This window comes from Caretta caretta, chromosome 6 (genome assembly GCF_965140235.1).
Source record: "Caretta caretta isolate rCarCar2 chromosome 6, rCarCar1.hap1, whole genome shotgun sequence".
Classification (NCBI taxonomy): domain Eukaryota; kingdom Metazoa; phylum Chordata; order Testudines; family Cheloniidae; genus Caretta; species Caretta caretta.
Genome location: NC_134211.1, coordinates 47,759,471 through 47,779,302, shown reverse-complemented (window position 1 = coordinate 47,779,302; position 19,832 = coordinate 47,759,471). Strand labels below are relative to the sequence as shown.

The window sequence follows — 19,832 nt, the reverse complement described above, 5'->3', positions numbered from 1 at the left end:
AGCTCCCAGTCAGGAGACCATGGTGATCGGCGGCTGACCCGAGGACTGGCCAGACCAGCCAATGCCTGATGCTAGCCCGAGCCCAGAGACGCTGCCAAGCTTGCCGTTCGCCAGTTACCCCGAGGAGCCGCCAAGCCAACTGAGTGCCAGTTACCCCGAGGAGCCCATGGTGTGTGACCTCTTCGAGGACGCCGGCCGGACCCAGGTACCTCTGGAGGGGGAGGTAAGAAGTAGCCCGGGGGCAGCCGATCCTGGACACAGTGCAGTGGGTGGGCCTACGTCCCTCCTGTCACCCATCTTGTGGGTGGCAGTCTCCCCCTCCCAGGCCGCTCGGAGCCAGGAGCCTGGGTTTGCTATTGAACTCTGCTCAGCCCCTGCCTGAGGGCCCTGAGCTACTGACTGTTTGTTGCCCCGCCCTGACCCAGGGCTGGGCCTTGCTATTGAACTCTTTGCTCAGGCAGGCTAATTCCCCAACACTCCTGACAGAAGTAGCGGGGCGGTCTGGTTCCCTGCCGCCCCGGAGAGTGACGACCCCCGGCTGGACGCGCCTACACGCCTCAGTCTGGATTTTTTTGGAAACATTCAGCTGGAACAGTTCAGCCTTTTCACTGAAAGCAATGAAGCTGCTCACAGTGAGTCTGTGAATCAAGATAAGCATATGTGCATATCTTTTCTGGAGCAGGGCCTGAGACTGTCACTTCCTGAATCTGATCTCCCTCATACCAGTGTAAATTCAAAGTAACCACATTAGGTGGTACACTGCACACTTCTTATGGCATTGTGTAGCGTACCTACACAGCTAGCCCTCCTAGTGCGGGTATAAATAGCAGTGTAGATGGTGAGGCACTGAGTAGATGAGTAGAGCAAAGACATGCCTGAAGCTTGTAGGTATCTATCCAGGCATATATCTAGGGTGACCAGATGTCCCAATTTTATAGGGTCAGGCCTGATTTTTGGGTCTTTTTCTCACATAGGCACCTATTACCCCCCACCTCTTGTCCTGATTTGTGACACTTGCTATCTGGTCAGCCTACATATATCCCACATGGTTCTTTACACGCCGGAGGAGAGCCTCCCCTGTCTATACTGCTGTTTTTAGCAATAGAGTGTCCCACTGCCTCCCCCATTGCTGGACCCTTTCCCTGATGCAGCAAAAGACTCTGGCAGTAGGAAGGCAGAAGGGAAATGTTCTTCCAGGTCCCTGCTTCTGAAGCTTTTTCCTGCCCTCCCCCCTACCAGAGCCTTTTCTCACCTTAGGGAAAGACTTTGGCAGCAGAGAAAGGCTCTGGCAGGCAGGAAAGGTCCAGCAACAGGGCTGAAGCTTTTCCATGCTGCCTTCCCCACCAGAACTTTTCACTGATGTGTAGCAACATACCTGAGTGTGGAAGCAGCTTGCTTTTCACTGCAGTGTGTAGCTACACATAGCCTACATGCCGCTGACACTGGTGTTCAGTGTAGACATAGCCATTGATGTCAACTGCGTTACTCAGGGTTTACACCAGTGTAAATCTGGCCCACTAGATCAGCCTGATATACTATCAATTTTAAAACAAAGTTTAATGTATTGTTTTATGTTTTGTAATATTTACTATGAAATAAACTCAGGTGAACTACTGTAATTAATGGCATCATTCAAATTTCAGGTTGAGCTACATTACATGATAGATAAGGTTGCCTACTTTTAGTATATATAAGACAATATCCTTGTGAGAGTTTAAGAACATAGCTAACTGCATCATCGATTATTTTGTTACCAACTAACAAAACATTCAGCCATGTCAGAAAAAATAAAGAGCCTTTCCTTATGGTGTTTCTCACTCTAGTATTGGGGCAGGGCCCATCTTTTGTTCTATGTATGTACAGTGCCTAGCACAATGGTGTTCTAGTCCATTATAACTCATAGGCATAGGCACCAACTCCATGGGTGCTCTGGAGATGGGGGCTTAGGGAAAGGGGTGGAGTGGGGGCAGGACCTGGGGTGGAGCAGGGGTGGGAAGTGGCGGGGTGAGGGCTTGGGGGAAGGGGAGGAGTGTGGGCGGGGCCTGGGGCAGAGCTGGGGTCAAGCCCCCTCCAAGAACACAGGAAGTTGGCGCCTATTTTCATACTGGGTAGAGTAACAAAGCTGCTTTTCTATTCTTTAAATATCTAACACTGCTGTGAATCAAAACCATTGAGGAGGTTCAACTGTTGCCTCTGACAATGAATTGTACAATTTTTGTTGTGTAAAAAATCATTACCTTTTATCTATATTAAATGTATTATCTTAACTTCCTTGAGTGGCCTCTTGTCATATGGGAAACGGTAAACAGCAGCACCTGACTGAGATCCTTTACTCGTAATTGTGTATAATGTCACTGCTCTGATTCTCTTTTAATGACCAGGAGCCAGACTGGCTGATTTACACAAAGGCCTGTACTGGAGGAGAGCTGGGGTGCTTCACCCCTTGCAGAGCTGAGAGATTGTGGTCCGGAGGTTGTACATCCTTTCCTTTGAGTGGTGCAATGTACTTGTCCAGGGGACCTGTTCAGCTGACTGGTCGAGTGGTGCCATTGTCTCACCTCTTCCCTGCCCATTTTGGGATGCTATGCACACTTGGGGACAGACAGAGGGAGCAGATTCTGAGCTTCAGAGTGAAGGGACAGCAATTGTCCCTAGTCTTTGAACAGGGCAGCATGGTAAGATGAGGCTTATTTTGACTTCTCCCCTTTCCTGACCTCAAAGATTTGCTTACGGGCTGAGGGTTATTTAGCCCTAAAGAAATCTAATCCTTTAAATTTCAGAATGTACAAGACTCCTCTGAATGCTTCCCTGTCTTTAATCATGTCTGATGCTACTCCAAGAGATTCTTCTGATTCTTTTTAATACAACCACAAGATCTCACCATAGCCAACAGATCAGCTCTCATTTTTTCAGTAGCTTTATATTAAATACGTTTTAGATAAAGATTAATTTTCAATGTTCCTTGCTCAATATTTATGGTTTATCACCTAGCTTGAGATGGGAGCTGCTAGATGTTTGATTAGTCTTTTTGTATTATTTTTTGCTTGATCATCAAAAGGACCATCACAAAAGTCTGGGTTGGAAGAGACCTGATAGGCTATCAAGTTCAACTATTATCAAATTCTGTTTACATGAATTATGAGCATGGAATTATTTTCACTGTGCAGGGCAACCAACAAATAAAATTCTACTGCCATAGTAGCTCTGCTGAAGGGGTGATATTAACACCACTCTCTGCATCCCAGCTAGCTAATGGACAGGGAAAATGGAGCCTTAGTAATGGAAAATTAATAATACCATATGGAACGTGTAGGAAGAAATCTTGTGTTTGCGAAGTATTCGGGAACAGGTTGCAGAACAGAAATAGGTGAAATCAGAGAGATATGAAGTGGAAGACAGTAATTCCATGGTAGATAGAAAGGGAGTACTTGTGGCACCTTAGAGACTAACCAATTTATTTGAGCATAAGCTTTCGTGAGCTACAGCTCACTTCATCGGATGCATACGATGAAGTGAGCTGTAGCTCACGAAAGCTTATGCTCAAATAAATTGGTTAGTCTCTAAGGTGCCACAAGTACTCCTTTTCCTTTTGCGAATACAGACTAACACGGCTGTTACTCTGAAACATGGTAGATAGAGAAGATGGAAATGTTATTTTGGACTCCAATATTTTGAACTTCAATGGGCAGCCTGCCAATGAAGATTTCTGATAATGGATGTGAGGTTCTACCAACTTCATGCAAGGAGATGGATTGCAGCTTCCATTTTCTGACAAACCAAACTTGAGAGAGTCATAAAGGAGGAGTTACAGTAGTAAAGCTGAAAGGAGATGAAAGCAGTACTCTGTGAGTTTGTTATAAAGAATATTACATTCCTGATACATCTTGGTCTAGCTTAACACATTAAAAATAAAAAAATTATAGAATTTTTAGTGTCAAAAATGAGATATAGCATAAGCCTATATATGGTCATTAAAAGAACATTAGTGGCATGATTCAACACACCATTACATCAATGTAAAAAGCCAAAAATGCAAGATCAACTGTGAAACTGTCCAGTTAACTCACAGATATAATTATGCAAAACTAAGCTATTTTTTTTCGGCAGGAGGGCTGTCACAGGGTGGCCAGCCCACCTGTGGAATAACTAATTAGCTGCCTCCCAGATTGAGGGGGTGGGATTAAGGCGAGTCAGATGATAGTTTAATGGACACTTGGGCCTTGCACGAGGGTTGAGAGAACTCAGTCTGAGAGTAGAACCACAGGGAGTGGGTAGGTTTGGATGGAAGACCCTGAGAATGGTACGCCAAGGGAACCAGCTTGTGCTCTGTCCCAAAGTAGCTCAAGAAGGAGCTGGGAACAGGGCCTAGAGAATGGGTTGAAGACAAGCCCCTCAAGGGTAGAAGAACTTTGTTTACTGGGACTTTTTAGTTGGTCTTCTGCTACCCTGGAAAGGGTTAAGTCGTTTCCAGCACAGAGCAGTGTGTGGAGAGCTAAGGAATTCCACCCTGGGAAAGGAAACTGAGGCAGGGAGTGGTGGTAATGCCTGACTAGCAGAGGGTGCTATTGGGCAGCCAGGAGCCCCTAATCAGGTCCAATCCTGCAAATTAATCTACATGGGAAGATCCTTACACCAAGGTGGTGTCACATTCAAGCTGTCTTCATGTAGGCACAAAGATCTGCCCATGTGAATCTGACTACAGGGATGAAGACTTGGTTTGTAGGGGTTCTTCAGGTAAATCTTTTATTCAGTGTTGGTTTCTGTGAGTCTTGTATGTATTCAACTGGCAACTATAAATAAACTCACGTTCACTCAGAAATACTGTCAACTTTACTTTAGAACACAAAATTTAGATGACCTCTCATGTAACTATATATCCATAACTCATCTCCTTCCTAGCTGAAAAACAAGAAAACAACGTTCATGACCATTTTTAATCTGATTTTTTTTTATTGTGATGGCAATTTTTTAAACAGTTCAAAATTGTAATCAAACTATTGCCTATTGATGCAAGATATCAGAGTTTTGGTTAAAAACATGCAACAAAACACTAAATGCTAATCTAAACCCATCTGGACTAAATTTAAGATTTGTAATGACTGGTTTGGGGTTTCATTACAAAAATTTCTCACAACTGGAAATCTGAATAAATTTGGTTGATTTTTAATATTTGGATGCAGTTTATACAAAACAAAAAATAGATAAAATATAAAGAAAACAGCCTAGGGTTAACTAACACCCTGAATATATGACCCCTTTTTATAATCTAAACATGAAAAGCTATTGTTGTGTTTATTGTTTTTGTCTTTTTAATCTTTTCTTCATTAATTTGTGCTATTGCTTTATATTTTTATTGATATAAATGGAAAGCACCCGAGCACCGTCTAGTGGTTAGTCACAAAACTGACAACAGAGAACAGAAATGTCCAGATAGATATTTTCTGTGTTTATTGTGCCACCCAGTGTCCACTGATTGCTGTACCCGGTGAACTTCTTCAATGACTATTCATTCACTTGTCCCCATCTTTTATCTCTTGTCAGCTAAGCTACATTTTCCTGCCTTTGCAGCAATTGGAGTTCCATTTGTCAAAGTAGAGGTGGCTGTCTTGTTTATTTCTTAAAATTAAAAAATAAACTGAGTAACAATGGTCAGTGGAATAACAATAGTTAAATGCAAATTCTGCAGTGACAACAGCCAAATTCAAACAAACTCACTTCCAGTATACAGGAAAGAGAAAATGTATCTTTTGCTTAGGCATGCAATAAGACATTTAATACAATAGACCAGATGATTATGTGCCAACTCTGTTAACTTAAAATTAATATTAGTGATGATGTGTTTTGACTCGCAAGGATAATTGCATTTGCCATTAAATTTTAAACTAATGGCAAATGCAATTAAATGCAATCAAGCACCCTGATTAGTTGGCCATTTCTGCACTGGGCACAGGGGAGGCTGCTCTAAGGTATGCCACCTGATAATGGTCCCTAAGAGGCATCTAATCAAATGTGAATTGCCAGAACAGTGTTTTCTAGCCACATCGCTTTTCCCTTTAAAGCCAGGGCTGTGCAGTAAATGCGGGGGGGGGGTTAGGCAAAGAAGCTGGATGTGTCATAGAATCATAGAATATCAGGGTTGGAAGGGACCCCAGAAGGTCATCTAGTCCAACCCCCTGCTCGAAGCAGGACCAATTCCCAGTTAAATCATCCCAGCCAGGGATTACACAACAGAATAATCCTCAGAAGACGGAATTGTTTCTGTTCTCTTTGTGCAGGCACAGAGGCAACGAAGGGAGCTCCAGCAGTTGGGATAAGCTGTACTCGTATGTATTTGTATTCCAGCGGTGCCCAGAGGCCCCAAGGAACCCCAGGGTACTACACACGCACAGAGGGAGAGGCTCCCGGCTAGCACAGCCCTACCAACCAGGCCGAGGGCTCGGGCTGAAACATCCAAGCAGCAGACATGGGAAGGGAAGCACGAGGCGATTAGAAGGCTCGCCCGCGATCACTGCGGGAGACTGCCCCAGAGCAAAGACTGTGCAACTCGGATCTCCTGGGTCCCAGCCCGGGGCCCGAACCACGGGAGCTACCGCGCCAGGGACAGGCCGCGCAGCCAGTGACCGGGCCGAGGGGTGGGGCTGCGCTGGCCCGGCGGAGCGGGGATCTCGAAGGGCTTGGGGCCCCTACAGGGGAAGAAGCAGGGCGGCGGGCAGCGCGGGCGACGGAGGGGGCTGTTTACATGGGAGGCGGCCTGCGGGGGCTCCCCGGGGCGGGGCACAGCGAGAGGAAGCCACGCCCACTAGCCTCGGCGGGTTGGATGGGGACAGGCCAGCGTGGGACGCTCCTTCCTTGTCCCCCCCACCGAGCCTGCGCACTAGAAGCTCCTCGGCGCTGACTCCTCCGGCTCGCCGTCCCTTTCCAGCGTGCCCTGAGCGGAGCGTGCGCGCCCGGCCGGGCGTTCGGGGAGATTCGTCGCGCGATGGCGGCGGCTGCCAGCGCTTCGGATATGTTCGACGCTATCGTGATGGCGGAGGAGAGGTGGGGCTGGCAGAGGGTAGCCCTGCCCGGGGCTCCGTCCGGTGTCTCCCCCTCTAACCGGACCGGGGGGGGGGAGGGAGAAACGAACAATCCCGGAGGGGAACGAACTTATCCCGGGGCGGCTACAGGCCCCCCTTCGCTCCGCGCCCCGTTCGGGAGCCTCAGCGTGACTGGAAGCCGGCCGGAAGTCGGGTGTCGTGACGGTAACGTTCGGCCGCAACCTCAGCCCCCGGCGGGCAGGCTCCCCTAGCCGGGCACGCACGCGCCGACTCCCCCTCTTCTCCAGCTGCTGAGGTCAGGCTGCGCGCGGGGCTGCGGGCGGTTCTGTGGCAAGGTGGACAGATAACACAGGTGTGTAAGGCTGCGGAGCCTGGGGCTGGGGAGGTGCGTGAGAGCCGCCAGCCCGTGGCGGGGCTCTGACAAACCGTGTTCAGCACAGCTGAGAAGAGCGGGGCCTGCATGCGGGGGGACTGCCCCCGGTTGTGCCGTGATTTCCCAACGCTTTCCCCGTTAGGAAGGAAGGCACTTGTGTTACTGTGTTGACCTGTCGTGTGTGATCTGAAGGTCCAGTGAGGGGAAAATGTTCTAAATACCTAAAGTACCTAAATCTCTCCCTTCCTCACCTACCTTACCAAAGCAGGGGAGTTGTTTAATATATTAGGCTAAAGAATCATAGAAATTAGATTCTCTGTTAGTTTTTTTGCAAATGCAGGTTGGAAGGAGAGCGTGCTGCACTGATTGGGATTTCAACTTTGGCCTCCATCATTGCAGACAAGATATCTACCATCATCTATGTTACATATCTGAATTCTTTCGTTTAACACTAATTTCTGAGAGTTTCCCCTTTAGATTTCCCTTTCCCTTCCCTAGCTTTTCTATGTTACCAAGACCTCAAATATTGCAGAATACTACTGTATGCTGTGTAGTGGTAGCTGTGTCAATCCCAGGATATGAGAGAGAAAAGGTGGGTGAGGTAATATATTTTATTGGACCAATGTCTGTTGGTGAGAGAAACAAGCATTTGAGCCAGAGCTGGATGATCTAACAGAACTTTTGTCGTCTTTAAATTACATTATTCTTTAATCTAATATATTAAACAACAACTTGGTCCAATAAATATTACCTCACCCACATTGTCTCTCTAATACCACTATATAGCACATAGAGTGGTGTAATTGTTACTCTACTTTGTCTCACGAATACGCCGTCTGAAATTGCTTTGAAATCTGTTGGAATTACAAAGGCAATATTTCAGTAAAAATAATAAAATATTCTGTATTTTTATGACCTAATATTTCTGCATTATGCCTTTGCTGATATGATTTTATTAGGATTAATTTTTTATATCTATTTCTCTTTACAGATTTCATGGTGAAGGGTATCAAGAAGGTTATGCTGAAGGAAGCCATGTTGGCGTTATTGAGGGAAGCAGGTATGGAGCACTACATGGTGCCAAGATTGGGTCTGAGGTAAATGTCAAAACTTCCTAAAAATCAATGTGTTGCTGAGATTAGATGATGATGTATTGAAGTAGTGCCTGAGCAAAGCATGATGGGTGACCTAAGCCTTGTATTGTTTTTATTGCTCCATGGCCTTCATTCCAGGAACACACAAAAAACTGATCTGTAAACTGTTCTGAATCCTCCATTTAATCCCTTACAAAAAGCTATATTAAGAACTTGAAATTCATGAGATGCCACAGCTGAGGTTATGCACATATATGTGCGTTGTGCAGTCTTTAATTACATAATAAGACAATTTCACATTTTTTCCTTCAACCCTAGGTACGCATGTGTCTTGTCTTGTACCACTATGCACCACTCTGTATTTTAGGCAATGTCAGTGAAACTCATTTAAAGGAGGTATTTTGTCACATGAATGCCGAAACATGAAGTTTCAACATTCTCAATATATTTTTGTATTGATTTTTTGTTTGTTTTTTTCAAGAAAAAGAGGGGGGGAAAAAAACATTAAAGCTCTTCTGGCTTGTACATATTGGCAATAAGAGGCTGTAACTTCCATAATCTGGAGCAGTTTGGCTAGATGCCACCTTGGCATCATATTCTGTGCATCTTAATAGAGAAGAGAAGAAGAGAAACCCACTCCTGTGTGTCCCAGGAGCTATTCAGGATCTAGGTTCCCACCTGCATATCTTAAAAAAAGTGAACAACAGCCCTTTCTACTTCTTTTTCACTTTTAGTACACTTTTTACTGTAATGCTAATTTAACCAGACTACTGTACAGTCTACCTTGTCTTTGCAGTTTAAGATCCCAGACTGCTTGCACAGTCTCATTGAGATCAGGTGGATTTCTGTGCAAGACTGGGACATGTGGGACAGTAATTATTTTATAATGTGAGTTTTTTATATATATATATTTTCCCCCTTTTTCATAATTAAAAGAAAGCCTTAACCATTTTTGCTCAAATTCACTTTCAGGAATAATTCAGCTCCGAAGATCAGGGCTTCAGAAAATTGAGTGACAGAAAACTGGGCATTAGAATGAGGACTGTTATGAAACTGAAATTGGCAGTCATCTCTTTTCAATATAATAAACAGTTAATTATGCTAAGAATCTGATCTTTCAGTGTTGGCTGCAGAGCTTTCTGATTTCATGTTATGGGCTTGCCTCAGAAGACCACAAAGGACTGAAAAGGACTACCAAAGGAGTGGTAGTCAAGACAATTGTGGCATTGCGAAAGCTCTCTGAGCTTGCTCAACCATTTAAAAAGATGCTAGATACAGATATCCAGCCAAATTTCTCTCTCAGGTATTTATAGGGAGTAAAATTTTCAAAAACACCCAAGTGGCTTAGGCACTTAAGACGCTAAGTTTCATTGAAAGTCAGTGGGACCTAGGCTCCTAAATCATGTTTGAAAATGCATGCATCTCCTAGGTGTCTTAAGTTCAATGCCATTCCCTGCCCCCTCTCCCCTCCCCCACCCATGCAGCTGGATTTGTAATTATGAATCAGAAGTGTGGTAACAGATGCACAAATTTCTGAGGGATCAAAGCAGATGAAATATGGTGGGGTGTTTTACAAAACTGCACTTTCCATCGCAGTTTATATTGGAGGTTCAACACACTCTGATGCGAAACAGATTTTAGAAGTAGCATAACAAGATGTTTTGATTTTAGTTTGTCATGTGCTAGTTATCAACCAGAATGTATATTTTTAAAATTATTGTTTAAATGAATACAGATAAAGGATAATTTTTTTTAATTGAATTCTTATAAATTCACAGATTGGATACTATCTTGGGTTTGCATTGACATGGCAGCGTTTGCTTCACAGATCTGCAGAGGAAAAGCCCAGGTATGGTTTAAAAATATAGTATTATGTATTGTTAATATTGCCCTGAATTTCATAGTTTCTTTTCTCTAAGGAAAGGCTAAAATATTTTTATAGGAGCCCTGGTAATGCCCATTATTTTTTCAAGAAATATACAGGAGGAACAACTGATAGTTTGTTTTTTTTCCTTTGCATTACAAGAATCAAACTGGCCAACCACAGGTAGAGTGTTTTTGAAATGAAGTAAAGTAGAAACCATGAGAGTAACATACATGCAAGGATGCCCTCTTCACAGCTGTGATGCTGAGAAAAATATAAATTATTGGTATAAATGTAGATATTATCCTTTGAGTGAAACTACTAGTTGAGAACATACCAAGTTCTTACTGCTAAAGATTGAGGGTCAAAGTCTATGCAGCATCTCTTAGGTCCATATCCTTCAGCCATGGCACACTCCCTACACTGAAGTTATGATGGGGGTCCAAGTAGGATATCTTACTGCCCTCCTACACCATGCCACTGCTATCATCTATGTGGGGCCAAAGAGGAATGGCAGAATCTCTTCCTGCCTGTGTTTACTATTGCCTGTTCTTCTGCAGCATTCATAATTTCAGTGGCAGGAGGAATACAGAGCTGAAATCTTGGTTCTAAGGAAAGGAGTCTGTTGTGTTGGCCCACCCAGAGCGTCCTTTTAGTACAAGGGTGGGCAAACTTTTTGGCCCGAGGGCCACATTGGGGTGCAAAACTGAATGGAGGGCCGGGTATGGAAGGCTGTGCCTCCCCAAACAGCCTGGCCCCTCAGAACTCCCAACCCATCCAACCCCACCCTCTCCTTGTCCCCTGACCACCCCCTCCCAGGACTTCCTGCTCCTCCCCCTGAACCTCTGCCCTATCCAATCACTCCCTGTCCCCTGACTGTTCCCCCTCTGCTCCCTGCCCTCCAGGTTCCCCTGCCCCATATCCAACTCCCCAGGCCTCTTACCATGCCGCTCAGAGCAGCATGTCTGGAGCCGCACCGCTCGGCCAAAGCCAGACACGCTGCCCTGCACAAGCGCGCAGCCCTGCTGCTGAGAGTGCTGCCCATGCGGCTGCAGGAGAAGGGGAACAGCAGAGGAGGGGCTGGGGGCTAGCCTCCACGGTAGGGAACTCAGGGGCCGGGCAGGACGGTCCCACGGGCCGTAGTTTGCCCATCTCTGTTTTAGTACATGATGAATCTGGTGAGGTCCGTGATTTGGATCTGCTAATTGTGCCATCCATGAACCATGTAAGTTCTATACATCTAGGTATATTTAGCCAGCAGTCTTAGATATTCAGGTCCTCTTAATATGACAGGATTGACAGGCCTGCTAAATTTTTATAAATTTCCATTTATATAGTGTCTTTCATCGCAAGTCTTGTATATAATTTTATTCACGTAATGCCTGTCTAACAATGTATCACAGACACTTTGCAATATAACAACTAAAAACAAATTAAGTACTACAAATATACAAGATATAAACAATTAAAACCTATGTAAAATCATAAATAAAATCAGTGTTGCTTCAAAAGCTTTTTTAAATGTAAATATTTTTAAACTTGCTTTAAAAGAAGCTACTTCTGTTGTCGTCTTGTCATAAAATATGTGTGGTGGGGAAGGAGTATTTCAGTCCTGAAGCAACAGGTGCCAAAATACAGACAATTTTCATATTCCAGAAAACCTATACTTTAGACCTAAGAGAGTGGGATGGTTTAAAGGGATATTTAGGAATCCCTCAATGAAGAGCCTTGGGCTATGTTTACATTACTGGAGAGGTTCTCCATCTCCCTGAGAGGCAGTAGGTAGTTCAGCAGAAAAATTCTCCTTTTGATCTGGCATAGTCTACACCTGGGGTTAAGTTGGCGTAGCTACACTGTAATAAGTTTTTGGTGTAGACCAGCTCTTAGAGAGAATTTTAAATTCAGGTCACATTCCTGTAGACAGCTAATGAAGTGAACACAACAGGAATATGGATTTTCCACAGTCCATCCTATGTTACGCAGTTAGCTCAGTAAGCTGTAACATTCAACATTTGTTCAAATACTAGGTGTAATTCTTGATCAGGGCTGACATTAAATTAGGTATCAGCTGTGATCATAACTGATTTTTACCTTAAGTATGTGTGAGGGGAATAGTTTATATGGAAATACAGACCTTAGATAGAACTTAAAATGTAATATTTCAAATGGGTTTTCTCTTGGTAAGTTTTAAAGTAACTTTTCTCCATCAAGATGAAGATTCCAGAAGATAAAGTTGTTTGAGCTATATACCAGTTTCAGAACAGGAAGGTATTGTAATTGCCTTGTTGAAGAAATGGAGATGTTGAAAGTGATAATAAGTTTGAACTTATTTGTAATTTTGCTAAATGTTTGCTAAACAGGCTGATTCAAGGGTTCTGTTTTTAATAGGATTTTTAAAATGAACTTTTTGTAAACTGGTGACATAATGTCATCTTAAGACCTTGCTCTCAGGTAAGACTGTGCTAGCTTCCTCTAAAGTGGTCTCTGTATTTGGATTGTTTATATTTATTTATTTGGGGGGGAGGGGTGGTTGGGAAGAGTGGTTACAGACTTAGTCTCTCTGTGTAATACAAAACACTGAATATTTTTTATAGGACTTTTCCAAAGTGATGCTTGTTAAGGGTGACCTAATTTGAACCTGATTGGGCCAAGTTTCATGGCTCCAAGTTAGGTCTTGCACCTGATTTGTCTGAAGACCTTGGAGGAAGGCATTGCAAGGCAAAGCAAAGTTTCCAAACCAATACAATCAAAATTGGTTTGGAAACTTTTCTCCTCTCCTCTTCTCTGTCTTCTCTGCCAGGCTAAAAAAATTTTGGGGGGAGGGGGAAATAGCTCAGTGGTTTGTGCATGGGCCTGTTAAACCCAGGGTTGTGAGTTTAGTCCTTGAGGGCGCCATTTAGGGAACTGGGGCAAAAATTGGGGATTGCTCCTGCTTTGAGCAGGGGGTTAGACTAGATGACTTCCTAAGGTCCCTTCCAACCCTCATATTATATGATTCTATGATTAGAGGGCAACGAAAATGATTAGGGGGCTGGGGCACATGACTTACAAGGAGAGGCTGAGAGAACTGGGCTTATTTAGTCTGCAGAACAGAAGAGTGAGGGGGGATTTGATAGCAGCCTTCAACTGCCTGAAGGGGGGTTCCAAAGAGTATGGAGCTAGGCTGGTCTTAATGATGACAGATGACAGAACAAGAAGGAATGATCTCAAGTTGCAGCGGGAGAGGTCTAGGTTGGATATTAGGAAACACTATTTCACTAGGAGGGTGGTGAAGCATTGGAATGGGTTACCTAGGGAGGTGGTAGAATCTCTATGCTTAGAGCTTTTTAAGGCCTGGCTTGACAAAGCCATGGCTGGGATGATTTAGTTGGTGTTGGTCCTGGTTTGAGGAGGGGATTGGACTAGATGACCTCCTGAGGTCTCTTCCAACCCTAATCTTCTATGATTTTATGAAATGGAAGTCTGAGACGCTTTCAGGTCACAAGCCATCTGCGGAAAGACTGACCTTCCGGAATCTCCCAGACTGATCACCTTAGGGAGAGGAAGTCACAACATCAACAACCAGACTGCTCCAACTTTTGACTAGTCTCTCCCTATACCAGAAGGAGACCCGCTAGTGAGAAGCTCTCTGCCAGCAGAACATCACTATCTCCTTTACTGCTGTTCCAGAGCCTATTTTAGAAGAGACAAGAAGACTAAGAGCTGAAGAGTGTGCATCCCCTCTCTTATCTATCTTTTCTGTTTCTTTTATTTTTATTCACTGGGAGACACCCTAGCTTTTTATTTTCTGGATGTGGAAGTAAATGTGTGGCTGTGTGCATTCACATTTGTATGAGACCACCCATAAAGTCCACACAGCGAAGGTGCCTGAAAGAAAAGCTCCCCAGGTTTAAGCAGCCTTATATATTGTCTACAAAATTATTCATTAAACTGTTATGTGTCGGTCTAAAAGTCCTGAGAGACTTGAGAGTGTCATCTATAATATCTGGTAAATAAGAGTTGTTAAGCATCTGCTGATCAAGAGTGTCCTGTTAAAGTCTCTGTTATTAGATCCTTGGTGGGCGGTGACGGGAAAGGGAGGAGGAAATGGTTAGACGCCACATAAGAATTGAAATCTGGGAAGGAAACTTTATAACTTGTTCTGAGGCTGTGTTCCAGACATTAGATGATTATTTGGTTTCAGTATTAAGATATTTAATCAAATCTATAACAGGAATGGTTGAATTTAGTAAAATTCTTTAGGTGAGACTCATAACCAAACAGACAGCTACTTCTTTAAACACCTCCTTGGAATTTAAGAATTATTTAGTATTAATTTGATTATTTAATTCCATGACAGTCTTGTGACTAATTTGTTTTCTTGATTTGATAGTGTAGTTTAATAGTAATGGTAACTTAGCTTCGGTGGTTTTTTTTTTTTTTTAAGTATTTTAATAAAATTTATAAAAAGAGTAAATAGTGAGTAATATTTCTTTCAATACCAGAACATTTGAAGACCTGGGTGGATACCTACTCAGTCAATATAAAACCCTGACCAGCTTCTCCTAATTAGTTTTGGTTTGCACAGATGTCCAACTGCAGCTGTCTTGTTCACCTGACATACGCAGTGCATGTTAGTCTAATGTGAATGCCACAACTGTATTGCACTTCGTGTGTTTTAGAACTCTCAGTCAGTAATAACTGTGACTATAGGCTCCCAATTCCATTTTAGATGTGAGCTTTAGCTGTCAGGAATCATTTTCTCAAGCCAGTGAGATGTAAAGGCATCACTACTGTTTCATGAATGATCCAGAAGTAGTGCCAGAATGCCTGCAATCTCTGCTTACCCTACCTGAAGAATGGCTTAATTACTTCTATTTTTTCCTTACGGCAACACAAGTATGTCTTGCAAAATCTTTTTGATGCCAAGAGTCTGAATTTCTTAGTGCCTGTTCTGCCAAGTGGGAAGTAGATTTTTTTTTTTTTTAAACTCTGCCCTGTGTATATCTGTAGGTTACTATAAATTTTCTAGTGTCAGGTTGTAGTAAAGGTACCTTAAAGAGCCACCACCACACGTACACAACTTTGAAATATATTTTGGCAATCTGTCTTACATATATCAGCATTTATCAGCATTATTACTATTCTTGTTTACCAATATGTTTAATAATACGTTGCATTTTCATAGTTCCCTCCAGCCACTGGTCTGAAAATATATTATAAATATTTCCTAATGAGTCTAAGGAAAAATCTCTGTCAAGATATGTACAAGGCGTTTAACACAAAGTACACACAGTGTGCGTATTGAAAAACTAATAATGCATATGATTGACATTGGTAGTCTCATTGACTGAAATGGGGAGCATTGCGTGATAAAACGGTGGCAGGATTGGGTCATGTATTTTGAAGTGTAACACTAATATTAAATACTCGGTGTCGTCTTCATGTGGCAACTGAAAAAAATCTTCTTGCTGCTGAACAGAACCACCATAAGAAAATCTGTATTTTCATTTTTTGCAGTAAAAAGAAAATAAAGGCCCTGGAATCATTAATAGGAATGATTCAGAAATACCCTTTTGAAGACCCCATTTATGACAAACTTCACGAAGATCTGGAAAAAATCAGAGGAAAATTTAAACAGGTTTGTAGTACTTAGTTGTCATTTTAGAAGGTAATAGCAATTTCTGAAAAGACTGCAGTCTAATGTGGCAGTAATATAAAGCTGCAATTATGCAGTTCAGAGTAATTATTGTTATGCAATCTTTTTGGGCTACTTGTACCAGTTACAATTGTAATGTTTATTTAATTAGCGGGGGGGGGGGGGGGGGGGGGAAACTAAGGTGCAATTCTCCAGTCCACAGAAAATGCAATAAACTCATCCTAAAGGAAAAAGCCATTTAATACTGACTTGAGAGAGAGCTGTGGAAGGGAGAGGAGGAAAGAGTAAAAATGGGGAGGGTATCTTGTTACAAATTTACCTGAAATACACACACACTTTAAAACACCTGTATGTGTTCTTTTTTCTTTTTAGGTTTGCTCATTGCTAAATATTCAGTCTGATTTTAGAATCAATCCTGAAAGATCTGCCCTTACTTTTTGAGCATAACAGATGAAGATAAAGAAGAAATGTTAAGGAACAGCTATCTGGGGGAGTGATTAACTATAATAAAGGCAGATAGTCAGAATATAAACAGGTTTTTATTTTCCGAAAGGGAGGGTAGAAGAGCTAAGCAGCAGTGGAAGGGCACCCCTTTAATGTTTGCTGTGTCCCAGTTTTATTTGTTCATTGCAACACCAGTGCATGTCCTATTTTAAAAAACAAAAATGCACAACCTCCATATTCATTCAACACTAGTCCCATATTGATAGTCTGTCTTTAATTTCTGGGGAAAATCATTTGCTTCTATGATGGTTTGTTTTATGATGTTTTTCCCTTATTTATTATCCAAAGGATGAATCTTTCAAACCATGTATAGATCTCTGAATTTACATAATATGTATACATTTACACAAATAGGTAGTAAGATATTTTCCTTGTCCTGAGGAGCTTACAATAAAGAGCTATGTTATTTTTGAGGGTGAAAGGGTGAAGCAGAGGATGGGATAACAATGAAGAGGAGGTGTATTACAGACATGGTTCTGAAAGCAGCTACAGCTCAAAAGAGAATATTGCTGCTCTGTTGTTGGTTTTTCTGTATTATTTTCGTGAGCTGAGACACCTGATGTCTGATCCAGTGCTGAAAAAAATGTATTGGCAGCTGAAAGTGCTGAACATATTTAAAAGAATGAGATCTACCAGTGCCACTTAGAATAACTAAGTAATGGTGAGGTGTGTGAGGTAATATCTTTTATTGGACCACTTCACCCACTTTTGTCTCTCACATTATGGGACCAAAAATGCTGCAATAATTGAGTGGTAAATTGTTTCCAAGATGGGAAATGTATTTTTCAATTTAATTTAGAAAATGGATGCTGTCAGAATATGTAAGTGAATACTCCACTATGTTAGTTTAAGAGAAACAAATTATTTTGTTCAAAAGATATTTTGTATTTTGGTGCTAGAATATTTATGTAACTTTTTACAAGTAGAATGTAAGGTGATCACTTCTAGAAGGCATTTCACTATAGTGTAGTGTATGTATATCTGTGGAGCTGGTTCACTTATGTCATTGAGCAACATTCCTTTATGTTAATTTTTAAATTTTTTCTAAATACAACTATACCAAAATTCATCATAATACACAAAGTAAATAAAGAGGATTACAACATTCCTTTTAACGTGTGTGTTCATCCTGCTTTCACATTTGAGATATGAAGAGGGGAAATTACAATTTTAGAAGGAGAATTCTAAAAAGTGATATATACCAGATCTTTAAATTTTTGTTTGACACATATGCCACTAACCAGAGGCTTTGTGTAAAAGCTATCACATTTTGACATTTTTGAATATATGTTTACATGGCAAAGCATAAAAGTACCTGCTTTAGAGCCACCTACTGGAAGAAGCTATTATATCAACTCAAAAATAAGATCCTCTTCTAAATGTATACATGTGACTCATCTTTAAATATTTTTGATTATGGTGTAAAAATTTACATTCTTTTGAAATAGTTTTCTTAAAGAATTAGTTTATACTGCTACAGTTTGCATTGATTTAATTAATGCCATAAAGAAAATGGAAAACATTCTAAAATAGATAACTATAACACATCAGAAAGAATTGTATGTCTAAGTAATCTTGTTTATGAATGTAAGTAAATGTTTCAAAACAAATATTTCTTCAGATAAATGGAAAACGTTTCAAGAGCTATCCTACAATACATTGAGGGTCAGTTAATATCAATAAAAAGCATCTGCATGGTAAACATGTTCAGCAATTAAGATTATTTAAAAGCTTTTTCCATGGGTATTTGGATGGTTGCCCTGTGGCATCTTTCATTGAAAAAATTTGGAAGCAAGATACCATCCTAAAATGGTCTATTCCTATAAAACAGCGTGCTGTGGGACCACCCCACACAATCTCTGAGTAGGTAAAAAGGGTCAGTTTAGCTTGTGACAAGCTGCTGGAAGAGAGCCAGGAACTGATAGACTAATTGATGATGAACCCCAGCTGAGTAGGGGCAGGCAAGCTTGTATCAAGCCAGCAAAGTGAGAGCAGAAGAGGCTGGTAGAAAGGAACTCTGCAGTCACTCCCTAGAGGAGGAGGTTTGGCAAGAGACAGAGAGGTTCTAGGGGGGTAAACCCTGGGATTTGGCCTGGGAATACAGATTCTGGCAAGAATTTCTTTTTGGGGTGGGGGTGGGGGGATAGTCACAGGGAGCAGAGGAAGCTCCACTGGTAAGGGCAGGGAGGGAGGTGGCAGAGCTAGAGAAGAAATAAAGGAGCCCAGGGAAGCAGTGACAGGGTGTGAGTGTGTGTAGAGAATGGTTGTTGGGGCATAGGGACTCTGGGCTGGAACCTGGAGTAGAGAGTGGGCTTGTGTTCCCCTTCCAGCCACTGTGGAAATGGCATAGTCAGGGCAGTGCATTGGAAGACTGCCTGAGACTATTCGTCCAGAGGAACTTCGATGTACCAGAAGGGGAAAACTATAGTGGCCATGCCACAAGGAGGGAGTAGCTTGGGTCCTGGAGAGGATGTAACTTGACTCCAAAAAGACTGAGGGAGACCAGGGGCTAGAGGCAAAAGGAGGGGGTGTCAGACTGGTTGAGAGCAAATCCCTAAATAAGCCACAAGGAGGTGTGTCAGCAATGAGTAGTAAACTGCAGTTTGAGGGTATCCCTCCGTAATTTAGTTTCTAACAGCCTTTTGGCAATCACATCCAGCTTTGGCAAGCAAACTCATGAAAAATGCTTAATTTTAACCTTATATTTATTCAGCTTTAATATACATTAGAGCAGGGGTTCTGAAACTTCATTGCACCATGACCCCCTTATGACAACAAAAATTAGCACACAACCCCATGAGGGGGGACTGAAGCCTGAGTCCACCCGAGTCCCACTGCCCTGGGTTGGAGGGGCCAAAGCCTGATCCCCACCACCCCAGACGGGGAAGGGGTCAAAGCCCAAGTTAAAGGGCTTCAAGACAAAGGGCTTCAGCCCAAGACAGGGGGCCTATAACCTGAGACCTGCTGCTCAGGGCTGTGGGGCTTGGGATGAAACCTGAGCCCCAGCAAGTCTAAACCAGCCCTGTTGACCCCATTAAAATGGGGTCACAACCCACTTTGGGGTCCTGACTCACAGTTTGAGAAGCGCTGCATTAGAAACAAATTGAATTAGCAAAAATAGCTGTGGAAACACTATCAAGAAAGGAAAATATCACTCTTGGGAAAATAAAATCTCATCTTTATATCCATTCCAATGAGATTTGCAAAATCAGTTAAAAAAAAATCTTAAACTGCATCTGTGAATCAGTTTTCTTTCAGGAATCAAATCAAAGGGTTTGTTACATATTGACTTCAAGAATGAAAGGATGCAGACCATTTGCTG

The 19,832-nt window shown here is 42.4% G+C and overlaps 1 protein-coding gene across 1 annotated transcript; it reads left to right on the top strand.

The window, feature by feature from the left end:
- The first annotated feature begins 6,806 nt into the window (after positions 1 to 6,806).
- LTO1 (LTO1 maturation factor of ABCE1) lies at positions 6,807 to 17,618 on the top strand. The gene is made up of 5 exons (XM_048853711.2): positions 6,807 to 7,038; positions 8,402 to 8,507; positions 10,283 to 10,353; positions 15,868 to 15,988; positions 16,379 to 17,618. The coding sequence occupies exons 1-5, from the start codon at positions 6,980 to 6,982 to the stop codon at positions 16,445 to 16,447; spliced, it is 426 nt and encodes a 141-aa protein (XP_048709668.1). The 5' UTR covers positions 6,807 to 6,979; the 3' UTR covers positions 16,448 to 17,618.
- Positions 17,619 to 19,832: the final 2,214 nt, after the last annotated feature.